At 40.1% G+C, this 23,662-nt stretch overlaps 1 protein-coding gene across 8 annotated transcripts in view; it reads right to left on the reverse strand.

The window, feature by feature from the left end:
* Positions 1-23,662, reverse strand: part of LOC122546872 (C-terminal-binding protein 2) — a 293,229-nt gene that overhangs the window by 54,242 nt on the left and 215,325 nt on the right. For all 8 annotated transcript variants that reach the window (XM_087998941.1, XM_087998942.1, XM_087998944.1 and 5 more), the window contains 2 exons: positions 19,808-19,962; positions 9,600-9,744 (listed from right to left, as the gene is read on the reverse strand). In XM_087998941.1, the coding sequence (XP_087855067.1) occupies positions 9,600-9,744; positions 19,808-19,962 (300 nt within the window). The remainder of the gene's footprint in view (positions 1-9,599; positions 9,745-19,807; positions 19,963-23,662) is intronic.

The raw sequence follows: 23,662 nt of genomic DNA on the forward strand, positions 1-23,662 counted from the left end.
CGGTTTTCTTTCTATATTTGCTCCAAACTGTTGGCTGTAAACTGTTAAACGTGGTCATGTAATTTGTAAATGTGTGTGAAATTTAGATGATGGAATTTGGCTTTAAATAAAAATGTGGAATTAAGAGTCTAATGATGACCATGAAACCAGTGTCGATTTTCAGAAAAACACGACTGGTTCTCTAATGTCCTTCTTGGAAGGAAATCTACCATCTTTACCTAGCCTGGCCTTCTTGTGATTCCAGACCCACAGTAAGATCGTGGACTCTGAACTGCCCTTTGGGCAATTTTGATGGAAATAAATGCTGGCCTAGCCTGTGGTGCCCACATCCCATGAATGAATATAAAGAAAAATCTGATTTCCTATTCAAGCCTATTATCTCCACTTATCTGACTGCGGATGACATGCTGAAGACCTCACTAAATCTTGATTTCTGTACTCCTCCCATTAATTTCTAAATATACTGTCATAATAGGATGTAGACCATCATGAGTAGTGGATTTGTCAGCTTTTAGTTTAGCTCATTAATTTTGCCAGTTCTTTTGCTTGACTAATATTAATCACTAAGTTCTTACTCTCATTAGATCCTTCATTCTCTATTATTTCTGGTATGTTGTGCTAAGATGATAGACTCAAAATGTATGTTTAGTGTCCTGTCATTTCCTTATCCCCCATTCTAATTTCTCTGGTCTCTGCCTTTCAGGAACATACATTTACTTTTGTTGCTCCCTATTTACACACTGGCCAAAGTTCTTAAAGTCTGTTTTATATTTCATTCCAATTTACTCCTACTCTATTTGCTCTCCCTTTACTAATTTCTTGTTTACCAGTAGCTTAATACTTCTTTGGCAACATGATAAGCTGCTTCTTTTAATCTAGTATTTGCTTTAACATATCTTATAAAATAGGGGCTACAATCCTTTAGAGGGTGCAGGAGCAAAGGGACCTGGGTGTATATATACACAAATGATTGAAGTTGTCAGGTAGAGAGAGGAGTAAGTAAAGCATACAGTATCCTAGCTTTATAAATGGGTGTTTCGAGTACAACATAAAGAAGGTGATGTTGAACTTGTACAAGACCCTTGTTAGATATCAGCTAGGGTATTGTGTACAGTTCTGGACATCATAATACAGGAAGGATGCGAATACACTGGAGAGAATGCAGAAGTGAAGTACAAGAATGGTTCTAGGAATGAATAATTTCAATTGTGAGGACAGTTTGAACATGTTGGCACTGTTCCCCTGGGTAAGAAGGCAGTTAAGACAAGATAGAACACAGAACATCACAGGCCCTTCAGCCCTCGATGTTGCGCCGACCGATGGAACCAATCTGAAGCATATCTATCCTACACTATTAGATTTTCATCCATATGTTTATCCAATCACCATTTAAATGCCCTTAAAGTTGATGAGTCTACTCCTGTTGCAGGCAATGCGTTTCACGCTCCTACTACTGAGTAAATGAACTACCTCTGACATCTGTCCTATATCTATCACTCCTCAATCTATCACCCCTATGTTCCCTCATGCTAGCCATCACCATCTGAGGAAGAAAGCTCTCACTGTCCACCCTATCTAACCTCTGATAATCTTATATGTCTCAATTATGTCACATCTCAACCTCCTTCTCTCTAATGAAAACAGCCTCAAGTCCCTTAGCCTTTCCTCATAAGACTTTCCCTCCATATCAGGCAACATCCTAGTAAATTTCCTCTTAACCCATTCCAAAGCTTCCACTTCCTTCCTATAATGTGGTGACCAGAACTGTACGCAATACTCCAAGTTCGGCCACACCAGAGTTTTGTACAGCTGCAGTATGACCGTGTGGCTCTGAAACTCAATCCCTCTACCAATAAAAACTAACACATCGTATGCCTTCTTAACAACTCTACCAACCTGGTGGCAGCTTCAGGGATCTGTGTACAAGGACACAGAGATTTCTCTGTTCATCTGCACTACCAAGAACCTTATCATTAGCCCAGTACTCTGCATTCCTGTTACTCCTTCCAAAGTGAATCACCTCACACTTTTCTGCATTAAACTCCATTTGCCAACTCTCAGCCTGGCTTTGCAGCTTATCCATGTCCCTCTGTAACCTGCAACATCCTTCAACACTATCCACAACTCCAGCGACATTAGTGTCATCCACAAATTTACTAACCCATCCTTCTATGCCTTATCAAGGTCATTTATAAAAATGACAAGCAACACTGGCAACAAAACAGATCCTCGCTGTACACCACAAGTAACTAAATTCCAGGACGAACATTTCCTATCAACCAACACCCTCTTTCTTCTTTCAGCTAGCCAACATCTGATCCAAATCACTAAATCATCCTCAATCCCATGCCTCTGTATTTTGTGCAATAGCCTACTGTGGGGAATGTTATCAAATGCCTTACTGAAATCTATATACACCACATCAATCATTTTACCTCATCCAACTGTTTGGTCACCATCTCAAAGAACTCAGTAAGGTTTGTGAGGCACAACCTATCCTTCACAAAACTGTGTTGACTATCCCTAGTCAAATTATTCCTCTCTCGATGATAGATAGGATTAACAACCGAAGTAAGGCTCATTGATCTATAACTACTAGGGTTGTCTCTATTCCCCTCTTGAACAAGGGAACAACATTTGCCATTGTCCAGTCTTCTGGCACTATTCCTATAGACAATGACGACATAAAAATCAAAGCCAAAGGCTCTGCAATCTCCTCCCTGGCTTCCCAGAGAATCCTAGGATAAATCCCATCCAGCCCAGGGAACTTATCTATTTTCACATTTTCCAGAATTGCTGACACCTCCTCCTTGTGAACTTCAATCCTGGCTAGTCTCGTAGCCTGTATCTCAGTTTTCTCCTCGACAACATTCTCTTTTTCCAGTGTGAATACCGATGAAAAATATTCATTTAGCATTTCCCCATCTCCTCGGAATCCATGCACAACTTCCCATTACTCTCCTTGATTGACCCTAATCTTTCTCTAGTCATTCTTTTATTTCTGATATACCTGCACAAAGCTTTAGGGTTTTCCTTGATCCTATCTGCCAATGACTTCTTATGGCCCTTCCTGGCTCTTCTTAGCTCTCTCTTTAAGTCTTTCCTGGCTGAGCCTTCACATCTCATCCTAACATAAGCCTTCTTCTTTCTCTTGACAATTTATTTAGTAAACCATGGCTCCCTCTCTCGAACACATCCTCCATGTTTGATAGGTACATACTTGTTCCTTGAATAAGCTCCACATTTCAATTGTGCCCATCCCCTGCAATTTCCTTCCCCATCTTATGCATCCTAAAGCTTGCCTAATTGCATCATAATTGCCTTTACCTCAGCAATAACTTTTGCCCAGCAATGTTTACCGATGCCTTACCATTGCTAAAGTAAACATAACCAAATTATGGTCACTATCACCAAAGTGCTCACCTACCTCCAAATCTAACACCTGGCCAGGTTTATTACCCATTACCAAATCCAATGCGGCCTTGCCCCTTATTGGCCTGTCTACATCCTGCACACATTGAACAAAATCCCATCTAAAGTAGTCGAACTATAGTATTTCCAGTCAATATTTGGAAAGTTAAAGACCCCATAACAATACTCTGTTACTCACGCTCCTATTCAGAATCATCTTTGCTATCTCTGGAACTATTAGAGGTCTATACAAAACTCTCCATAGGTTGACCTTTCCTTTCCTGTTTCAAACCTCAGCCCATATTACCTCAATAGACAGGTCCTCAAACATTCTTTCTGCCACTGTAATACGGTCTTGACTAACAGTGCCACACTTCCCCTTCTCTTTTCTTACTAAAACAGCTATATCCCAGAAGCTGCAACAACCATTCCTGTCACTGCTCTATCCATGTGTCCAAAATGGCCACAACATCCAAGTCCCAGATACCAACCCATGCTGCAAGACATCTCACAGAGGTTTCCAAAATCACTAGTGGGCTGGATGTAACAGATTGGGAAAAACTGTTTCCACTTGTAAAAGGAACAAGAGCGAGAGTGCATAGATTTAGAATGATTTACATAAGAAGTAAAGGTGATTGAAAATTTTTTTTTTTTGCAATCTGCATGTAATTAGAGTATGGAATGCACTGCCTGGAAATGTTGTGGAGGCAATAGAGGCATTCAAGAGGGTATTGGAAGATTATTTGAATAAAAATCATATGCAAGGGTATCGGGGTAAAATAGGAGAACAGCACTAGATATCAATGCTGGTTTGAAGAGCTGGTGCAAGAAGGATGGGCCAAGTGGTCTCCTTAATCATTGAGTTATAGAGCTGTACAGTATGCAAACAGACCCTTCAGTCCAAATCATCCATGCCAACTGGTTACCCTAAATTACCTAGTCTCTTTGCCATCATTTGGCCCATAGCCCTCTAAACATTTTTGTGATTCTGTGAGCTAGTTAGATTGGACATAACAATTTTCCAAGAGAGATTTTATTCTTTAAGGGAATGCACATTTGTTGAGAATGATGATATTTCAGAACATTTTTACCAATGTTTATCGACTGTTACATGATGCTGTAAGGTCATGCACTTTGGAAGTCACAAGACAAGACAGTACTCAATGAATGGCAGGACACTTGGAAGTTCAAAGGAACAGAAGAATCTTGACGTGCCTGTTCACAGATTGCTTAAGGCAGCAGGACTGGTTAATAGGGTAGACAATGCAGCAAACAGGACATGTGCCTTTATCAGGAGAAAGTGAGGATTGCAGATGCTGGAGATCAGTCAAAAAATGATGGTACCTGACCGGCTGTGCTTTCCAGCACCACACTTTTTTGACACTTGCCTGCATCAGCTGTGACATACATTATTAGAGCAGTACAAAAATCTTTTGTTAGGCCACAGTTGGAGTACTGTGGACAGATTTGGTCCCTGACTACAGGAAGGATGTGATTACACTTGAGGGGTTACAGAGGGGTTTACCAGGAATGTTGCCTGGGATGGAGCTGTTTCCCTCAGAAGAGAGTTAGGATAAAGTCAATTTGTTTTCTTTACAGCAGAGAAGGTTGAGGGGGTCCTGATTGAGATGCATCATGATTATGAGGGGCATGGACAGGGTGGATAGAAATCAGCTGTTCTCTTTAATTGAATGGTCAATGACAAGGGGACGTAATTTTAATATGAAAGACAGGAGGTTGAGAGGAGATTTCAGGAATTTGTTTTTCACCCAAAGAGTGGTAGGATCTGGAATGCACTAGAGAATATTTAAGATGAGAGACCTCATAACCTTAAAAAAACACTTGATTGGGCATTTGAATTGTCATAAAATTGAAGGCTTTGGGCCAAGTGCTGGAAGTGGGACAAGTAATGATTTAGAGCAATTTTTGTAAGTGCAGATCCATAGGCCAAAGGGATTAGATGAGTCTATGATTAACCAGATCCTTCTCAAACCTAAGATGAAATTCTATTACATTATGATTACTGTTCCACAGAGAATGCTTGACCATATGAAAATTAATAAATGCAGTATCATCAGATAAAACTGGGTTCCAAAGTTGTTTCTTCCATTTATTGTACAAGAACATGTATTCCATCAACTTGTCTTTTTCACCCTGACTTTTGTAACTCACTTCATCCATATGAAAATTATAGACATTGCTCTATTGTATTGGTCTTGTTTTATGCTCTTTTAATTCCTTGACTCATATTCTGTCCAGCACTAAACTAAGTTGGGTGGCTTATACTGTCACCAGTGTTTTCTGACCTTTGTTATTTCTTTGCTCCATCCATATTGATTCTATATTCCTATTTTCTAGGCTCCCCCTACTGCCTTTGCCTTCATTCTTTATCATTTCTTTCTTACATCTTTTATTATCAGGACCAATCTGCCTCATCCGTGATAAGATGGTTACAGCGCAGTGGGAGGCCATTCAGTCCATTATCTGTATGCCAACTCTCTGCTGGTCTCATTCCACTCTCCTTCTACATCCTGGCAAGAGTACTCTCTTCACCTTAGAAAACCCCAACTATATGGTCACCAGCACGTTCTCTGGTTGAAAAATAGCTTCTTTTCATATCGCCTATTGGTACTTTTGCCAATCACTATAAATTAAGTTGTGGTGTTCTCAGGCCTGCCAGTGCAGACTCCATAAGCTAAAGGGCCTCTTATGGTTAGATATAATCTCGAACCTGATGATCTTGAACACCTCTATCAAATTTTCTCTCAACTTCCTCATAGTTAAGGAGAACACCACCAGCTTCTCCAATCTATTCATCTAGATTAAATTTCTCAGCCCTGGAATGACTCTGAAAGGTGAATCTTTCTGCACCCTTCCCGAAGCTTTCATATTCTTCCTAAAGTGTGCTCAATAGTAGACAAAATACTCCAGCAGTGCAGTTTTATAAAAGATCATCATAACTTCTTTGTTTTGGCACTCAATGTTGCTACTTCTAAAATACAAGATCGCATAAAACCTTTTAACCACTTTCCCAAACTGCTTTGCCACCTTAAAAAATGTCCATGTCTCTCTGCTCCTGACTTGCTTTTAGAATTGTACTTTTTATTTCATATTGCCTCTCTTTGGTTTCCGAACAAAGGGCATCACACCCATATTTCTCGACATTAAATTTCATCAGCTGGTGCCCACCCATCCTACCAGCCTATGTCGTCTTAAAGTTTATCTCTAGCCTTCTTGCTGTTTACAATACATCCAGGTTTCATACTATCTGAAAATTGTGAAACTGTGTCCTGTACATACAAGTCTAAGTCATCACTGTAAGAAAAACATGGTCTCAACTCTCAACTCTCAACATGGTCTCTCAACTCCATGACACATCTACTCTAATAAGTAATTGTGCACAACTTCTTTTTGTTTCCTATGCTTCAGCCAACTTTGTATTCACACTGCTCACTATCCCTTTTATTCTACAGGCTTCAAACCTTTTGACAAGTCTATTATATGGTACTTTATAAACTGCCTTTCAGGAATTCATTTATCCCACGCCAAACACCTAACTCATCTATCATTTCTGTTACTTCATCAAAAAAAAATCAAGGTTTCTGGTAAAAGCATTACAATTAACTAGTGGTGCTTATACGTGTAAAATTATCTACCTCCCAACCAGCAGTGAGTACGTTACAATTCACAACTTAATTAGTTGCCACACTACTTCAATATATTGAAGTGAGACATGAACAATATCTCTGGCAAATTAATAATACAGCAAAGACTCTATGTTGAGACAAATGCACAGTATGTTAGAACACTTTACAAGATTAGATAGGTAACCAGAATTATGCATCTAATTTTACACTAAGTGTGTTGTTGTATCTTCAAACTTTTTTTTCATATAAAATCATTCTGAATTTTCTACTTATTATGTTTATTGTATGGATGACAGCAAACTCGCATTTGAATTAATATTGCCAACTGCAAAGATCGAATTTCTTAATGCAACAGCTCAGACTAGTCCAATCATCATGGTCCCTCCCCTACTCTATGTAGACAATACAGTTCCTTAATAGGAATAAACTGTGCAAATATTTCAGCCCCAGGAAATGTATGTAACCAATTAACTTACTACATTACACAGCAAACATATTAAGCAAAATATTTAGGTAAAAACCAACTAAAGTGCATCTTTACACTTGAAAATGTATCCTTTTACAAGAAGATCAGACATTACAACAGGACTCTTTGTTCAGTTTTTAATCTGGCATACACTTAAAGCAGCATCTTGTAAGCATCAACAAGAAGTCTGGGCTGTTTCTAACAGAAAGTACAGTTTATTAAACGGCATGCTGCCAATTCACTCTGGTGACCTTTAATTTGGCACAAGTATTCTTTACTAATAGTAATCCAGACTAAATAACTACATGGTTCCAGAAATTAGATTCTTAAAAAGGTATTTATGCTAAATGATCATATATTTTTCTTTTGAAATACAGTGCTTGTCAATTTTGGAAAACAAGAATTCGCAAAATATAACACAGGGAATGTCTTCTGGTTCCTTGAACTAGGTTTTAGTGACGACTAGTACTCATCCCATTTTTCTGTGCTTCCTATGAAGATTGTTTTTAGAATTAATATCTGAAAAGAACCTGAATCATCCATTTGGTGCTTTTGAGAAGGAAATGAAAGTCTGAGAAGTGATGAAACTATTGCTTAAGAGCACAAGCAAAGCTTCAATATTTTAATTGTTTTGCAGACAATTAAAATAAGGCGAATAATCCTTCAATTCTGCATTTTGATTTTGTTATTGTAACAAAGGAAGTAAATCTATTTTAATAGAACTAATTTACAATTTTAGTCATTAAAAAAATACTAAAATGGCCAGAATTGGCAGCATAGCTTGAGACAATTTTTTAAAAATCCATTGTTGGCTTCTGCTGAGATATGACTCTACAGATGCATCTGTTCACTGAGTGAATGTCAGCAGCTATTCAACCATGGAAGGGTAAGTAATTCGGAGCAGTAACTGAAATGATTCCAACTCCCCCACCCCCGTACCCTATAGGCAAGGGGTCTCAGAGACAAATTGCTGCCATCTTGACTATTTTTTATTAAGTCAGTTCAGGTTGGAAATACAAACATCATTTCCATTTCAGACAATGTAATTGCTAGTTGAGAATTCAACAATTACAACGGAGAATAATTGACACTGCACCATTGAGGTGCCTCTGGACAATGAGTGGCAACACAGGACAACAATAAGCTGGTATCCAACAGTGAATTCAGAAAATGTAACAAAGGGAATGTCTTCTGGTTTCTTGAACTAGGTTTTAGGCAATATGGACAGGATATTTTTGGAACCATGTCCGTTAATCTGCATTCATCTATCAGAAAAATTAGACATTACAAAGAGACTGAAGGTCTTACAATGAAAGAAATGGAGGCATCTAAGTAGGGGTGTCATGACAATTTGATGGCAGTAGTTCTGCCAATAATAGTCAGACGAATATTTTGAGGTTTATAATGGGAGACTGGCAAGAAATACATTAAAATAATTTTGGAAGTGACATAGCCATTTCTACCGGTTTCTGCAGAAATGGAGCTGGATTGTCAAAATGATCCCTCTCACATATGTAGAAAGTTGATATATGATTTTACAAGATGTTTGATGCACATATGCACCAAGTAATTGCTTGTCATCAGTTCTACTTCATGTCCTCTACTGATGTATAGCTATTCCATTTCTTATCATCTCTATGAAAAAAACTCCTATTCAAAATTTTAATGATCTTGAAAGTCATATTTAAGGAATGCAAATACAATCTGATGTGAGCTAAGTTCTTAAGGACATGCATTTTTGTTAATCAATCATAACTATTTTCAAAACAGAACAAATTGTATTATTTTTCATTATGTTTATGAAGTTCTCTGTGACTAGAGATAGGGAAACATTGCTGACATAATCTGTCACTTTCTGCTGTCTTCCCAACGTAATACTAACCAGGAATATGTTAGTACATTTTCCATTGACTGTGATGGCACCTATGCACATACAGCATTTTATTTTCTCCTTTAATAAATTACAAAAGCACTTACATCTGTTCCATTGCTGACTTAAACATGACCCTGGGAATCAGATTTGACAAATAAGCTTAAAAAAAATCTGCTAAAAGCAATGCTTGGATTTAACTTACCGAGCTCTCCTGCAGTCTTAACGTCAATGTTATCATAACCACTGCCTATCCGTACGATTATTCGTAATGCTTTGAACTTTTCCAGGTCTTCTCTTGTTAGAGTAATATTGTGGTACATTAGTGCTCCCACTGCTTCATTTAGAACCTACAGAGAAAGAGAAATTATTATTCAACTACAGCAAGTAGTTAAACTTCAGACTTTATGAGTACTTGATTAGTGCCTCTCAAGTACAGTTACAAACAGGCATGGGAAAAGCACAGCATCTGAGGATCAGAGAAGTTGACATTTCAGCATAAGCCATTCATCAGAAATGTGAGGGGAGGGTAAGGGGGCTGAGAGATAAATAGGAAGGTGAGTGTTTGGGAAAGCACTAGATAGACGCAGGTGGGGGGTGATGGTGATAGGTCAGAGGGAAGGGTGGAGCGGATAGATGGGAAGGAAGATGGACAGATAGGGCAGTTCAAGAGGGCGGTGCAGAGTTGGAGGTCTGGATCTGGGATGAGGTGAGTGAAGGGGAGATCAGAAACTAGTGAAGTTGACATTGATGCTCTGTGATTGGAGGGTCCCAAGGTGGATGAAGAAGAGTTCTTCCTCCAGTCGACAGGTGGCTTGACTTTGGCGGTGGAGGTGGCCCAGGATTTGCATGTCCTTGGCAGAGTGGGAAGGGGAGTTGAAGTGGTTGGCCACAGGGTGTTGAGGTTGCTTAGTGTGTGAGTCCCAGAGATGTTCCCTGAAATGTTCCACAAGTTGGCATCCTGTCTCCCCAATGTAGAGGATACTACATCGAGAGCAACGAACAGTAGATGAGGTGTTTTGATGTGCAGGAAAATCTCTACTGGATGTGGATGGATCCTTTGGGGCCTTGGATGGAGGTGATGGGGGAGGTGTGGGCACACCTCTTCTAGTGGCAAGGGAAGGTTCTGGGAGTGAAGAGTGGGTTAGTGGGGGATGAGGACCTAACGAGAGAGTCGCGTGGGGAATAGACTCTGTGGAACTCAGATATGGGTGGGGAGGGAAATATACATCTGGCGATGGGGTCTGGCTGTAGGTGGCAGAAATGGCAGAGAGTAATGTGTTGCATCCAGCAGTTGGTGGAGTGGAAGATGAGGATCAGGGGGGTTTTATCTTTGTTGCGGTTGGAGGGGTAGGGTTCAACAGTGGAGGGACGGGAAGTGGAGGAGATGAGCGGGAGGGCATCTATGATCATGTGGGAGGGGAAATTACAGTACTTGAAATAGGAGGCCACCTCAGATGTTCTGGAGTGGATAGTTCCTCCTGGGAGCAGATACAGTGGAGACAGAGGAATTGGGAGTAAGGAACAGTGTTTTTACTGGGGTTGGGGGAGGGGTGTGTTGTTGGGAGGAGGTGTAGTCCAGGTAGTTGTGGGAGTTGATGGGTTTGAGATAGATGTTAGTGTTGAGTCGGTCGCCGGAGAGGTTCAGGAAGGGGAGGGAGGTGTCCAAGATGGTCCAGGTAAACTTGAGGTTGGGTTGAAGGTGTTAGTGAAGTCGATGAACTGTTCAACTGCAAGAAGATAGAACCTCCTGGTCCTCATCTTCCACTCCACTAATCTCCAGATGCAGCATAATATTTTTTGCTATTTCTGCCACCAGAGATATATTTCCCTCCTCACTCCTAGCTGCATTCCACAGAGACCATTCTCTCTGCGACTCCCTCATTAGGTCCACGCCCCCTACCAACACCTGGAGGAAGAACATCTCATCTTCTGCCTTGGGACCCTCCAACCACACGGCTCAACGTCGACTTCACAAGTTTCCTCATCTCCCCTCACCCCACCTTATCCCAGATCCAATCCTCCAACTCGGCACTGCCCTCTTGAACTGTCCTACCTGTCCATCTTCCTTCCCACTTATCCGCTCCACCCTCTCCTCTGACCTATCATTATCACTGCCCACCTGCATCTACCTATCGCCTTCCAAGCTACCTCACTCCCACCCTATTTATCTCTCAACCCCCTTCCCCACCCTACATTCCTGATGAAAAGTTTACGTTTGAAACATCGACTCTAATGCTCCTCGGACGCTGCTTGACATTCTGTGCTTTTCCAGCGCCACACTTTTTGATGCTAATCTCTAGCATCTGCAGTCCTCACATTCTCTCAGTTACAAAGGGGCACATATTTGATATTCCAAAACATTGGATTTGAATTTATACAAGAACTTTATTACCAGCATCCAGGCAGTGTCATGACAGAAAACACAGGTACACTTTAGCAGCCATTGCCCCTATTCTCTTCCAGCAAATATAAATACAAAGCATAGGTTTTCTTCTTGCAGACTTTACATTTTTCATTTTGATATTTACATGGGCGAGAAGCAAGTGTCTTGCTCCAGATCAGAGGATATTAAATGCCCCATCAAGACAGTGTCGGTCCTTTACTTCATTAGCAAATAACATTGATATTAATTAACTATGGAAACCTCATCAGAAGCACAGAAAATAGGAACACAGAAAAAGGAGGGGGTCATTCAACACTCCTCCAAATCTGTTGCACCATGTTTTGAGGTCATGACTAATCTTTGGGCAAACTCCACAATTGCTTTTAGCCCACATCCCTTTTGCATAACATTTGCACAACAAATATTTATCTACCTCAGATGTTAGGCTAAGCTAGCTTCAATTGTGGAAGAAACCTCTACACCCTTTGTGTGCAGATGCGCGTCTGAAAATCTCTACTGACCCAATTCTCAGACTATGCCACTAGTTATAGAATATTCAACAAATGGAAATAGTTCATCTTTATCTACACTGCCTTTTCCTGTTACTATCTTCAAACAGATCATCTTTTAACTTTCTGAATTCTAGAGAAAACAGGCCTAATTTGTATAATGTCTCCTCATAACAACACTGTACATAACTTCACACCATGTAGAAAGTACACTGATCAAACCTTTTCCAATCCAAAGTTAATTACCTCACACTTGATGATTTTGAACTCTGTCTGCCAGTTTTCCCCATTCATTTAGCATAAAATTACGAAAGTATATCGATAGAGTATCAACTACACTGTCCACACTGCTGCCCAAATATGTGTCAGCAGAATATTTGGATATATGACTTTCTACATCATTATTTAAGGCATTAATAAATAATGTGAATAATTCATGCCGTTAATAAATAATGTGAATAATTGAGGCCCTAACACAAATCTTTGTGGGACACCACTGGTCTCTTCCTGCCAGCTTGAATACCTATCCATTATCCCTACTTTCTCCTGCCTGCCCCTCAACTAATTTCCCAGACACAATCAGTAATTTGCCTTTAATTCCATGTACTTCTAACTTAGTTAACAGTCTCTTGTGCGAGACTCTATCAAATGCCTTCTGGAAGACCATATAAACACTATCCCCAGATATTCTGCTGTCCACTACCTGAGTCACCTCTTCAAAAGATTCAATGAGCTTTGTTAGACATGTCCTACTCTCATGACTCCATACTGGCTCTCCCTGAACTCAAGGTGTACAGTTATCCTATTACTGGTTATAGACTTGCACAATTTTCCCACCTCAGATGTTAGGCTAGCTGGACTGTAATTTCCTGGTTTTTCTGTTTCACCCTTTTTAAAAAGCAGAGTAATGTGCAATATTCCAATCCAGAGGGACTACTCCTGTATCTAGGGAACATAGAGTCATAGAGATGTACAGCATGGAAACAGACCCTTTGGTCCAACACGTCCATGCCGACCAGATATCCTAACCCCATAGCGAGGAGGACATATACAATATGCTCCTTTAACACCCTCAGATGGAAACCGTCAGGTCCTGGGAATTTGACACTGTTTAATTCCATTAACTCCTCATAACCAATTTTTTTTTTTTACATTAATTTTATTCAGTCCCTATTCCTGATCGACTATTAATTTCTCTGGCACCTCTGGCAGGCCATTGTCCTTTTCTACTGTAAATACTGAATTAATTATTCAACATGTCTGCCATTTCCCTGAAGTCATTGACAATTTCCCATTTTCAGTCTTCAGCAAACTTCTGACCACCCATTTTGCCTTTCTGTAACTATAAAATGTATTCCTACTGATTTTAATTTCCCATGCAAGTTTTCTTTCATTAACTCTTTTAGCTCTTACAAACTGCTTTGTAGCCCTTTGATGGTCTTTGCATCTTTCCCACTAAGCAGGATTTGTACTTTTTTTTGCATTTTTGTAAGCCTTTTCTTTTAGATTTATGCTGTCCCTTATTTCTTTAGTTGTCTATGACTGTTCTTCTGTGAAGTGAAGTTTTTCTATTTCAGGGATATAAACTGGTTTTATATTGTTAAATCAAAGAACCCTAGAATCCCTGTAGCGGGGAAACAGGTTCTCCGGCCCAGCAAATCCACACCAACCCTCCCAAGAGTATCCCACCCAGACCCATTTCTCTATTACTCTACATTCACTCCTGACTAATGCACCTAACCTCCACATCCCTGAACACCATGGATAATTTAGCATGACCAATTCACCTAACCTGCACATCTTTGGACTACAGGAAGAAACCGGAGCACCTGGTGGAAACCCACACAGACACGGGGAAAATGTGCAAACTCTATACAGTTGCCCGAGGCTAAAATTGAACCTGGGTCCCTGGCACTCTGAGGCAGCAGTGCTAACTACTGAGCTACTGTGCCGCCCATTTCACCATGCTGCCCGTTTCTTTACACATCTTCCACTGATCTTCAGTTGTTTTACCCACAAGCAGATTTTCCCAGTTTACTGTGGATAGTCTCTATCTCACCTCATTAAAGGTGGCCTTACCTACATCTAAAATTCTATTCGCTGATTCATTCTTTTTGCTTAGAAATGCTATATTGAACCCAATCACTTTATGATCACTATTTTGTCATTGCAATAAAATGAAGGCAATGTTATCGAACTGCAGAGTTCTGTTTTCTCCCCCAAGCAGTAAACCATAACTGAGAAGTCAAAACCATGCAGAGATTAGGCTGACAATTTCTTCACAATATCATAGTTAATAAAAATTTTGTATAAGTTATCAGCTAAAAATGTTTTAAATTAGTGAAAATAAACTGAATTTGTGAAATTAACACTACATAGGATTCCTTCAAGATGTTAAGTATTGATAGGTATTAAATGGACGTACTGGCGTAAAAATAATTGGCTCTGTGAAGGTCTTGCCTGTAAAAGTCTTGCTGAAAGAAAATTGTAATAGATTGTTACATTTTTAGCACTTCACTAGGTAGTTTACTCTTCTCAGTGCTAACCGTCAGACCTGTAAAATGAAACCATGCTCTCTACAAGTTGCAGTGAGACTTGAAATGTGCAACATCTGGCAATATACTGCTGCCCAGAGCCAAACAGAAACACTTGTCAGTCTATTTAGATCACTCAATTGACACTACACAGTTTGTCTTTGCCCAGACTTCAATTAGCAGCAGCATAAACACTGTGAGTCAGCTTATAAATTGTGAATCAGATTTATTAAAAGTAATAAAAAATAATTAAAAGTCGTAATTCCACTTTAGTTAGGAATCAATACAGCTAATTCTACTTGATTACAGAATGTTTAACTCCTCAGCTAGAAAAATAACAACAAATAAAGATATTTTGCTAACTCTTAGTTATAATGAATGTAATGCATGAATGAGGTTCGTTCACCAGCAAAGAACCTATCTTGATTGGCACAGAAAATCTGAATGTAGTTGGAAAGATAGACATGTGCTCCCTTTGATGTTGAAAACTAGAAAACAGGAAATGAGCTACCAAAATGAGGGATTTGCTCAAAATCTTCAGGAGAATGTGGATAGAATGGTGAAATGGGCAGTCTTGTGGCAAATTAAAGTAATGCAGGTAAGTGTGAAGTGATGGATTTTGAGGGATCATAGAATTGAATCCCTACAGTGTGGAAGCAGGCCATTCACCCCATATCGACTCTCCAAAGGGCATCTCATCCAGACCCACCCTCCAACCATGCATTTCCCATGGCTAACCCATCCAGCCTATATATCCCTGAACATTAAGTGCAATTCAGCATAACCAATCCACCTAACCTGCACATCATTGTATTGTGGGAGGAAACTGGAGAATCTAGAGGAAACCCATGCAGACACAGCGAGAATGTGCAAACTCCACACAATTGCCTGAGGCTGGAATTGAACCCAGGTCCCTGGCGCTGAGGCACAGTAGTGCTAACCACTGAGCCACCGTGCCACCTCAGATAAATGTGGCAATTCAACATAAATTAAATGAAACAATTTTACATGGGGTGCAGGAGTTGGGGGGGGGGGGGGGGGGGGAGGTACACAACCAGGTATACAAGCTCAGAAGGCCTTTAAATCCAAGGCATTGCAGATAAAGCACAAAAGCAAAGAACTTATGTTTTGATTTTCTAAATCACTAATTAGGCCACAGCTGGAATATTGTGCCCACATGCGATTCTTCACTTCACTTTCAGAAAGGTGTCATGAAGCGAGAGAACACACACAGCAGAGGTACTAGAATGGTGGAAGGATTGAGGGTTGTTGGGTGTGTGGAATGACTACAGAAGTTCTGATTTAAGCAAAGGAGATTAACAAGTGATTTAACTGAAACACTAAAAATCATGCAGTGTTTTGATCAAGAAGGCGGGAGAAATATTTTGCAATGGCAGTAGGATTGGTAACAAAAGGACAGATATAGGTAATTGGGAAGGCAAGGAGCATTCTTTTAAATGCTGTAAGCTATTCTGATCTGGACGTCTGAAAGGACATCGAAAACAGATCCAACAGAAACCTTCACAAAGGAAACTCAATATATAATCAAAAGGGAAAAATTAATGAACGGATATGGAGAAAGCAGGTTCTTGGGACTAAATGAATAACTCTTTCAAAGGGGTCAGAACAAATGTGATGGGTCGAATGGCTTCTTAGGGTCATATAGATGTACAGCACAGAAACGGACTCTTTGGTCCAACCCATCCATGCTGACCAAATATCCTAAATTAATCTAGTGTTATTTGCCAAAATTTGACCCACATTCCTATAAACCCTTCCTATTCATGTACCCATTCAGATACCTTTTCAATTTTGTAACTGTACTAGCCTCCACCATCAACTCTGGCAGTTAATTGCATATACCCTCCACCCTCTGTGAGAAAAGATTGTCCCTTAGGTCCCTTTTAAACTTTACACCTCTCAACTTAAATCTATGCTCTCTAGGTTTGGACTCCCCTACCCTGGAAAACAGACCTTGGCTATGCATCCCATCCATATCCCTCATGATTTTATAAACCTCTATAAAGTTACCTGTCAGCCTCTGATGCTCCAGGGAAAACAGCCCCAGCCTATTCAACCTATCCTCATAGCTCAAACCATCCAACCCTGGCAATGTCCTTGTAAATCTTTTCTGAACCCTTTCAAGTTTCACAATATTTTTCCTATAGATTAGATTAGATTACTTACAGATTGGAAACAGGCCCTTCGGCCCAACGAGTCCACACCGACCCACCGAAGCACAACCCACCCACACCCATTCCCCTACATTTACCTCTTCACCTAACACTACAGGCAATTTAGCATGGCCAATTCACCTAACCTGCACATTTTTGGACTATGGGAGGAAACCGGAGCATCCGGAGGAAACCCACGCAGACACAGGGAGAATGACTGTGTGGAGTTTTCACAGTCGCCTGAGGCGGGAATTGAACCCGGGTCTCTAGCGCTGTGAGGCAGCAGTGCTAACCACTCTGAATTGAATATATTATTCCAAAAGTGCCCTAACAAACATTATGTACAGTTGCAACATGACGTCCCAACTCCTGTATTCAATGCACTAAACAATAAAGGAAAGCATACTAAACACATTCTTCATTATCCTATCTACCTGTGACCCCATTTTCAAAGAACTACGAACCCGCATCCCAAGGTCTGTTTGTTTGGCAACATTGCCCAGAACCTTACCATTAAGTGTATAAGTCCTGCCCTGATTTGCTTTTCCAAAATTCAGTACCTCACATTTATCTAAATTAAACTCCATCTGCCACACCTTGGCCCATCGGCCCATCTGACAACATCCCCTGCACTCTGAAGTAACTTTCTTCACTGTCCACTACACCATCAATTTTGGTGTCATCTGCATATTTACTATCCATACCTTGTATATTCATATCCAAGTCATTTACATAAATGACTCCTGCTGTGACATTGAAACTGAATTCTCCTTAACTTCATCTGGTTGTTAGACCCAAATCCATTCCTCTGACTCCAAGCATTAACTGACTCATTTCAGTACAAACCAAGCACAGAATCAATAGACCCATTTGATGAAAGCTCACAGAATCTGCATGAGCAATAATTGATGACCTCATCAATGACATTTACATCCTGTGGGCAAATGAATGTTTTAAAACCTCGGTATCCTGTCATTTACGTACATACCTCACTTGTGGGAATTCACTGTGCCTATGTATGTTAGGCCAACGTAACACTGAGAAATTTGACTTAGCTCCAAATTTCACCACTGTCTGGAGTCATACCATTTTCACCTCAAAAGGGCTGTAGAATTTCAGGTGGCTCTTACTGAACAAGGCTTACATTATTTGTTTTCATTCATTAATTCACAGGATGTAGATATCGCTGGCTGAGATACTTATTGCCTATCCCTTGTTGCTCTAGAGAAGGTGATGGTGAGCTGTCTTCTTGGTCTGCTGCATCTATTGTAATTAAATTGTCATCATTTCCTGGGTCATTAATCAACAGAAAACTAAATATATGACACTTGACTTAGCCAATCATTTGGGTTCAGATATACCTGCAAAGGAGACCTAAATAACTTATGTAACCAATGCAAATTCAGTCTGCTCTAGACTTGGCTAATATATTTACATTTTCAAAGGAAGCTTGTTTTATTTCACATTAAATTGTTTTATTTTATAATATAGTCTGCATTCCTTTCACAGATGTGCAGCATATAATAGAGAACAGAAAAAAAAGACTACTTTCTGCTAATCAAAAGTCAAAGTGACCTACAGTTATGAGAACTAACTACAATTTATCAAAGTCCCATGAAACAAATTGCAGAACATAAAGAATGTTGCTATCACAGTTATCAGAGTCAAATATTTCACAAATTGAAGTCTCCTTGCAATGAATATACACCAGGAAACTCTTTGGTTTGAGAAACCAATCAACTTTTACTTAGTGAATCTACTTAAGATACATAATTAAATCAAACGGACAGTAAGGAATTATTTCTATAACCTAGGCTTGGCATAAAGCATCCTTTTTAGGAGCCAAGCCTAAAACACCAGGATGCAGATTTTTCCAAATCCAAGTATAATCTATCACAGAGCTGTTTGCTACATTGGAGGGAGATTCAGACATATTTAGAGTAGGGTTTGCTAAGGAGACAATCAATCAATATTATAGATGACTGTAACCTTTGTCTCAGCATTTTCAATTTTAAAAAACTGTAACGTAGGTGCTGTAGTACAGTCAGCAAAATGGCTGAAGGAGACCAGCTATAGTGGCTTTTGTATGTAGCAGTGATTCGATGGAATAACTCATTGTAGCATTTTTGAAAATATATGATTTCTTCCATTCTAAAGCACACACTACACTGCAAGAATGAGAGCTGAAAGTGTAACAGTGGAAAGAAATGCTTAAAACAACTGAATAAAATATGTGGAAGGGTTAAATCGAAGTAAACCAAATCACAAAATATTAAAGAATACAGGTAACCAAGAACAACTGATGTACATATGTGCCAATTTGGGAGATTCTAGGGGAGGGACAGGATCTGAGGTGAAAAGGTATACTTCATAAATTGAACTGAAAAGTTCTGTATGCTAAAAGGACCATGTTGGTTTTTCACTGCAGAATTATGTCACCTGGGGCTTCAGCCTGATCCTTGCTCAAGCTTCCTGTTCTGGTCTAAACTACATTCATGGTTAAGGCTTCTGTACAGAGTTAGTGGGTGTAATTCATAGTGTTAGCTTATCAGATACGCTCCTTATTAATTAAGCCATAATTTGTTTGCTTTATTGTTGACAGGCTGAGGATTTTAAAATGCGTTCTTAGAATAAAGCAGCCATTATAGGAATCAACGGCTGTTGCTGAACCCATCTCGAGCATTTCTTAATCTGACAAAAACCCTACCAGGGAAGAAGGGGAGGTGGACATGATGCTAGAAGGAGCAAATGGATATATCAGGATTGTTTTACATTGTCCTACTTGAGGATTAAACTGAATGCAGTACTACCTTTTCATGAATCTCCTGAGTAGATTGTGCATCACAGAAAGCAACAGTTGCCATGTCCTTCAGGATTGGCATCTCCACGGTACAGTCTCTGCCATCTAGCAGTGCCACCAGGGGGCGTGGGTGCATTGGTCCATTCATAATTTGTGGACGGATACCTGCAGAGAAGAAATTAATGCCAACGATTATTAAAGGCCAATTCAATGGGATGAGATTGTCTCTTCAGCAAATTGAAAAGCATCCAAATAAATCAACAATAAAAAATGCTGGAGATCTAAAATAAAGATAACTGTCAGTGAAATATTGATGAGTTTTAACAAAAGTACCATGTTCAAGGTTGAGAGAGAGAGATTTTTATTTATTAAGGGAATCAGAGGTTATGGGAAAATGGCAGGAATGTGGAGTCGAGGATTATCAGACCAGTCATGATCTCATTGAATGGCGAAGCAGACTTGATGGGCCAAATGGCCTATTTCTGCTGCTACTTCTTACAATACTGGTTTTTGCATTTCTTTCCAAACAGTGTTGTGAAATATGATCTACAGAAGTTTTGGAATTCCATGCAATAAAAATGGAATTTGCTATTTTAAACCCCATGGACTTGACAAGCAAATATTTTTTCAAATATGTCAGTAGCTTTTCCAGTTGTACATACACTGTACTCTCAACATGTAAAGTCTGAGGAGAAGACCTTTATACTGCAATTCTTGGTGCTTAATTCAGTACACAGCATAAAATTAAAGTAGATGCAGCACTGATATGACATCCTTCACATACCAATCAGACTTTCCTATCAAAGTTTCATCTGTCAACAATTAAGGGGGAAAATATTGCCGGATATGAGGAAATAACAAACGATTTGAATGAATAAGACAAAGATTTCCCCTCCCTATTTCCTCCCCATTCTGTGACCCTCATGGAATGTATGATTGCCGAACCTCCCTTGATTAAGAGCCTCTAACTATTATCCTTTAGAGTACATGTCACATATATTTAATCACAGACTACAACACTTCCAAGTTAGAAAGCTGCATAGGCGCAGAAACAGGAACTCTATGGTTCTTTGTTCTCCCTAGCCAAGGCCACTTGTACTATTGGCTGGGATCAGCTGACCTGGCAAAGAAGAGTCAATCCAGGGACTTTCCAAAAGATATTTTGAAATATATTTTCTGACAGAATATGAAGTCTACCAGACAGCAAAGTCAGCATAACTTATGTTGCCTGCAAACTGATGTAGTACAACTTCTGCATCAGAACAAGCTCAGGATTGAATATATAGTTTCTAATCCAGGTCTGTGCAAGATGGAAACATAACCTTTCGTATTCAACTTTGGAAGTGAAAAATAAATCCAACTTCACATCCTGTTTGGACACGGACGATGGAGACGGCTATAAGGGAAGATATACTGGCATTGGAGGCAGTCCAGAGAAGATTTACAAAGTTGACTCCTGGTATGGAGGGATTTTCTTACAAGGAGAAGTTGAGTAGGTTGTACTGGTAGTGATTGAAATGAGGTTAGCCAGGTCAACCTCATAGAATACGAGTTCCCCGATGCGGGCAATTAATCTGGTCTGGTCAGGGAGTCCTAGCTGACAGATAAAAAGTAGAGCATCAGACATTACGATACTCTGACAGCTGAGCCAGTACCACATACCATTCAAATTTTCCTATCAAAATTTCATCTGTCAGCAATAAAAAAGGAAAATATTCCCAGATGTTTTTGCCATATGTAAATTAGGGTGACTTGGTGATGAGATACCGACTTGTGGATATATTCCAGTGGCGACATGACTGAGATTAATGGTGTGATCACGCAAGAGCAGCAACTAGATGAACTCCAAGTGGACTTCAAACAGGCACTACATTTGGCTTTATCATTGGAAAATGTGACAAGTGGAGCATATGAGTTACAGAATATGCAGGATGGAAGTGGATACCACCGCCAGGTGTGATCTTGGGGGGTCACCAGCTGAGTGAAGGCAATTATATAGCCTTACTCAGGACATATCCTGAACATATGGACTCTAGGTCAGCCCACAGCAAAACTCCTAAACAAGTCCAAGCCTAGGCCAAACAGTTAATTTTATTTTTCAGAATCCAGGCTGGTAAGCCAATGTAGTTGCTGCTGATTTGCGGACATGAGACAGGAAAGGAGTCGCACTAGACCTAAATTGAATAAGAGAACATACAGGCCAGTATCCAGGAGACTGCACACTCTGGAGAGATCACTTAAATTTGGCTGGAACAGTTCATTTGCTTAGCAACATCCAAATCCAAACTAATCAAAATAAATTTCTGGCTAAAATGGAGGGCGATATCGGTGCAGCTGTTTCAGGGATCGCAGAAGCAGTTTTAACAAAGTTCACCTTGGACTCCAACCCTTAACTTTGCGCAAGACCTCAGCTTGACTGAGAACCTATACCAGGGAACGCTTACAGATAAAGGGTATAACTTATGAGAACTTATAGCTTAATGGGGAAAAATTGAGAATGATTCACCGAGATTGACTCAAGATTTTTCAATTAGAAAGCGGCTGCCTGAGTGACGCCCTAATTAATTACCCAAGTTTTTTATGGGCAAAGGTAGAGGCAGAATCAGCAGACTGGAAAGCAAAAGAATCATCAAACCAGTCCTGTTCGTGGAACGGAATGCACCGGTTATATTGATATTGAAGCCTGCCAAGTCGGTTTGTCTTTTTAAATAATTGGTAAACTGCTTCTCACAGCTGGATGAATGCCTGGCAGTGGGAACTGTCCTTCTCGCAACTGGACTTGAGCCATCTGTACTTGCAATCACGGTTAGATGAGGATTCCCAGAAGAACGCTACAATTAATACCCATAAGGGTTTACCAATATACTCTGGAAGGTTATTGGGACGCCTGGGTTCTCCCTCTTGGTCAAGCATTGAAGGGACTTCTGAAGCTGAGATGGACACAATAGATCTTGCCACATCAACGTCTTTGCTGCCAGAAGGACAGCGTGAATTTCTTCCAAGGTGCTTCTGGGTCAGAAATCAAGCTCCTGTGCGTTACATAGCGCCCGTAACCAATGGAGAGTTGGTGGAACCTGACCCAGTGCTAAAGTGCCCCAGCAGGCATTACAAGAAAAATAACCAACCTATGGACTCAGGAGGGGTGGGACTTGTTGATTATAACGGTGGTCCTCATATAAGGCGAGTTCCCTGATTGAGGCTGTTAATCTGGTCCAGGGAACCCCTGGCTGAGAAATATAACCAGGAGTGTCAGACATCTGACACTGAGACCTGGCTCTGAGGGTGCTAGACCAGTATCAAGGACTTTCCTCATGTAAATAAAGGGTGACTTGGTGACGGGATATCAACCTCTGGAGTTATTTCAGAACTCATTGGAGTTTAGGAGAATGCCAGGAAACCTTATTCAAACAAAGGGCCTGTTTCCACACTGTAGGGAATCTAATCTAAATAGGATTCTTAGGGCTGTTGACAGATGCAGAAAGGTTAGTTCCATTTTGGGACAGTGTAGACCTGAAGCATAATTTTAGTGTATGGAGTTACCCACTTCATACAGAGATAAGAGGGAATTTCTTCGTTTTTAGGCACTGGATTTGTGGAATTCTTTACCACAGAAGGATATCGCAGTGGGTTAAGAATATTCAACACTGAGAAGGTCAGATTTTTTACTTAGGAAGGGAATCCGGGTTTTTGAGAAGAAGTGGAGTTGACGGTTTTCAGCTCAGCCATGATCTCACTGTATGGTGGAACAGACTTGATGGAATGAATGGCTTACTTTAGCTCCACCACCATATCATCTTATTTCCATTTGTTGGCAGCTATATGGATGCACTGTGTTGAAGATTCAACTAACTGCTTCTGTAAATAA

Source organism: Chiloscyllium plagiosum, unplaced genomic scaffold (assembly GCF_037043375.1).
Source record: "Chiloscyllium plagiosum isolate Xiang-an unplaced genomic scaffold, Cpla_swu_hap1 HiC_scaffold_22, whole genome shotgun sequence".
NCBI lineage: Eukaryota > Metazoa > Chordata > Chondrichthyes > Orectolobiformes > Hemiscylliidae > Chiloscyllium > Chiloscyllium plagiosum.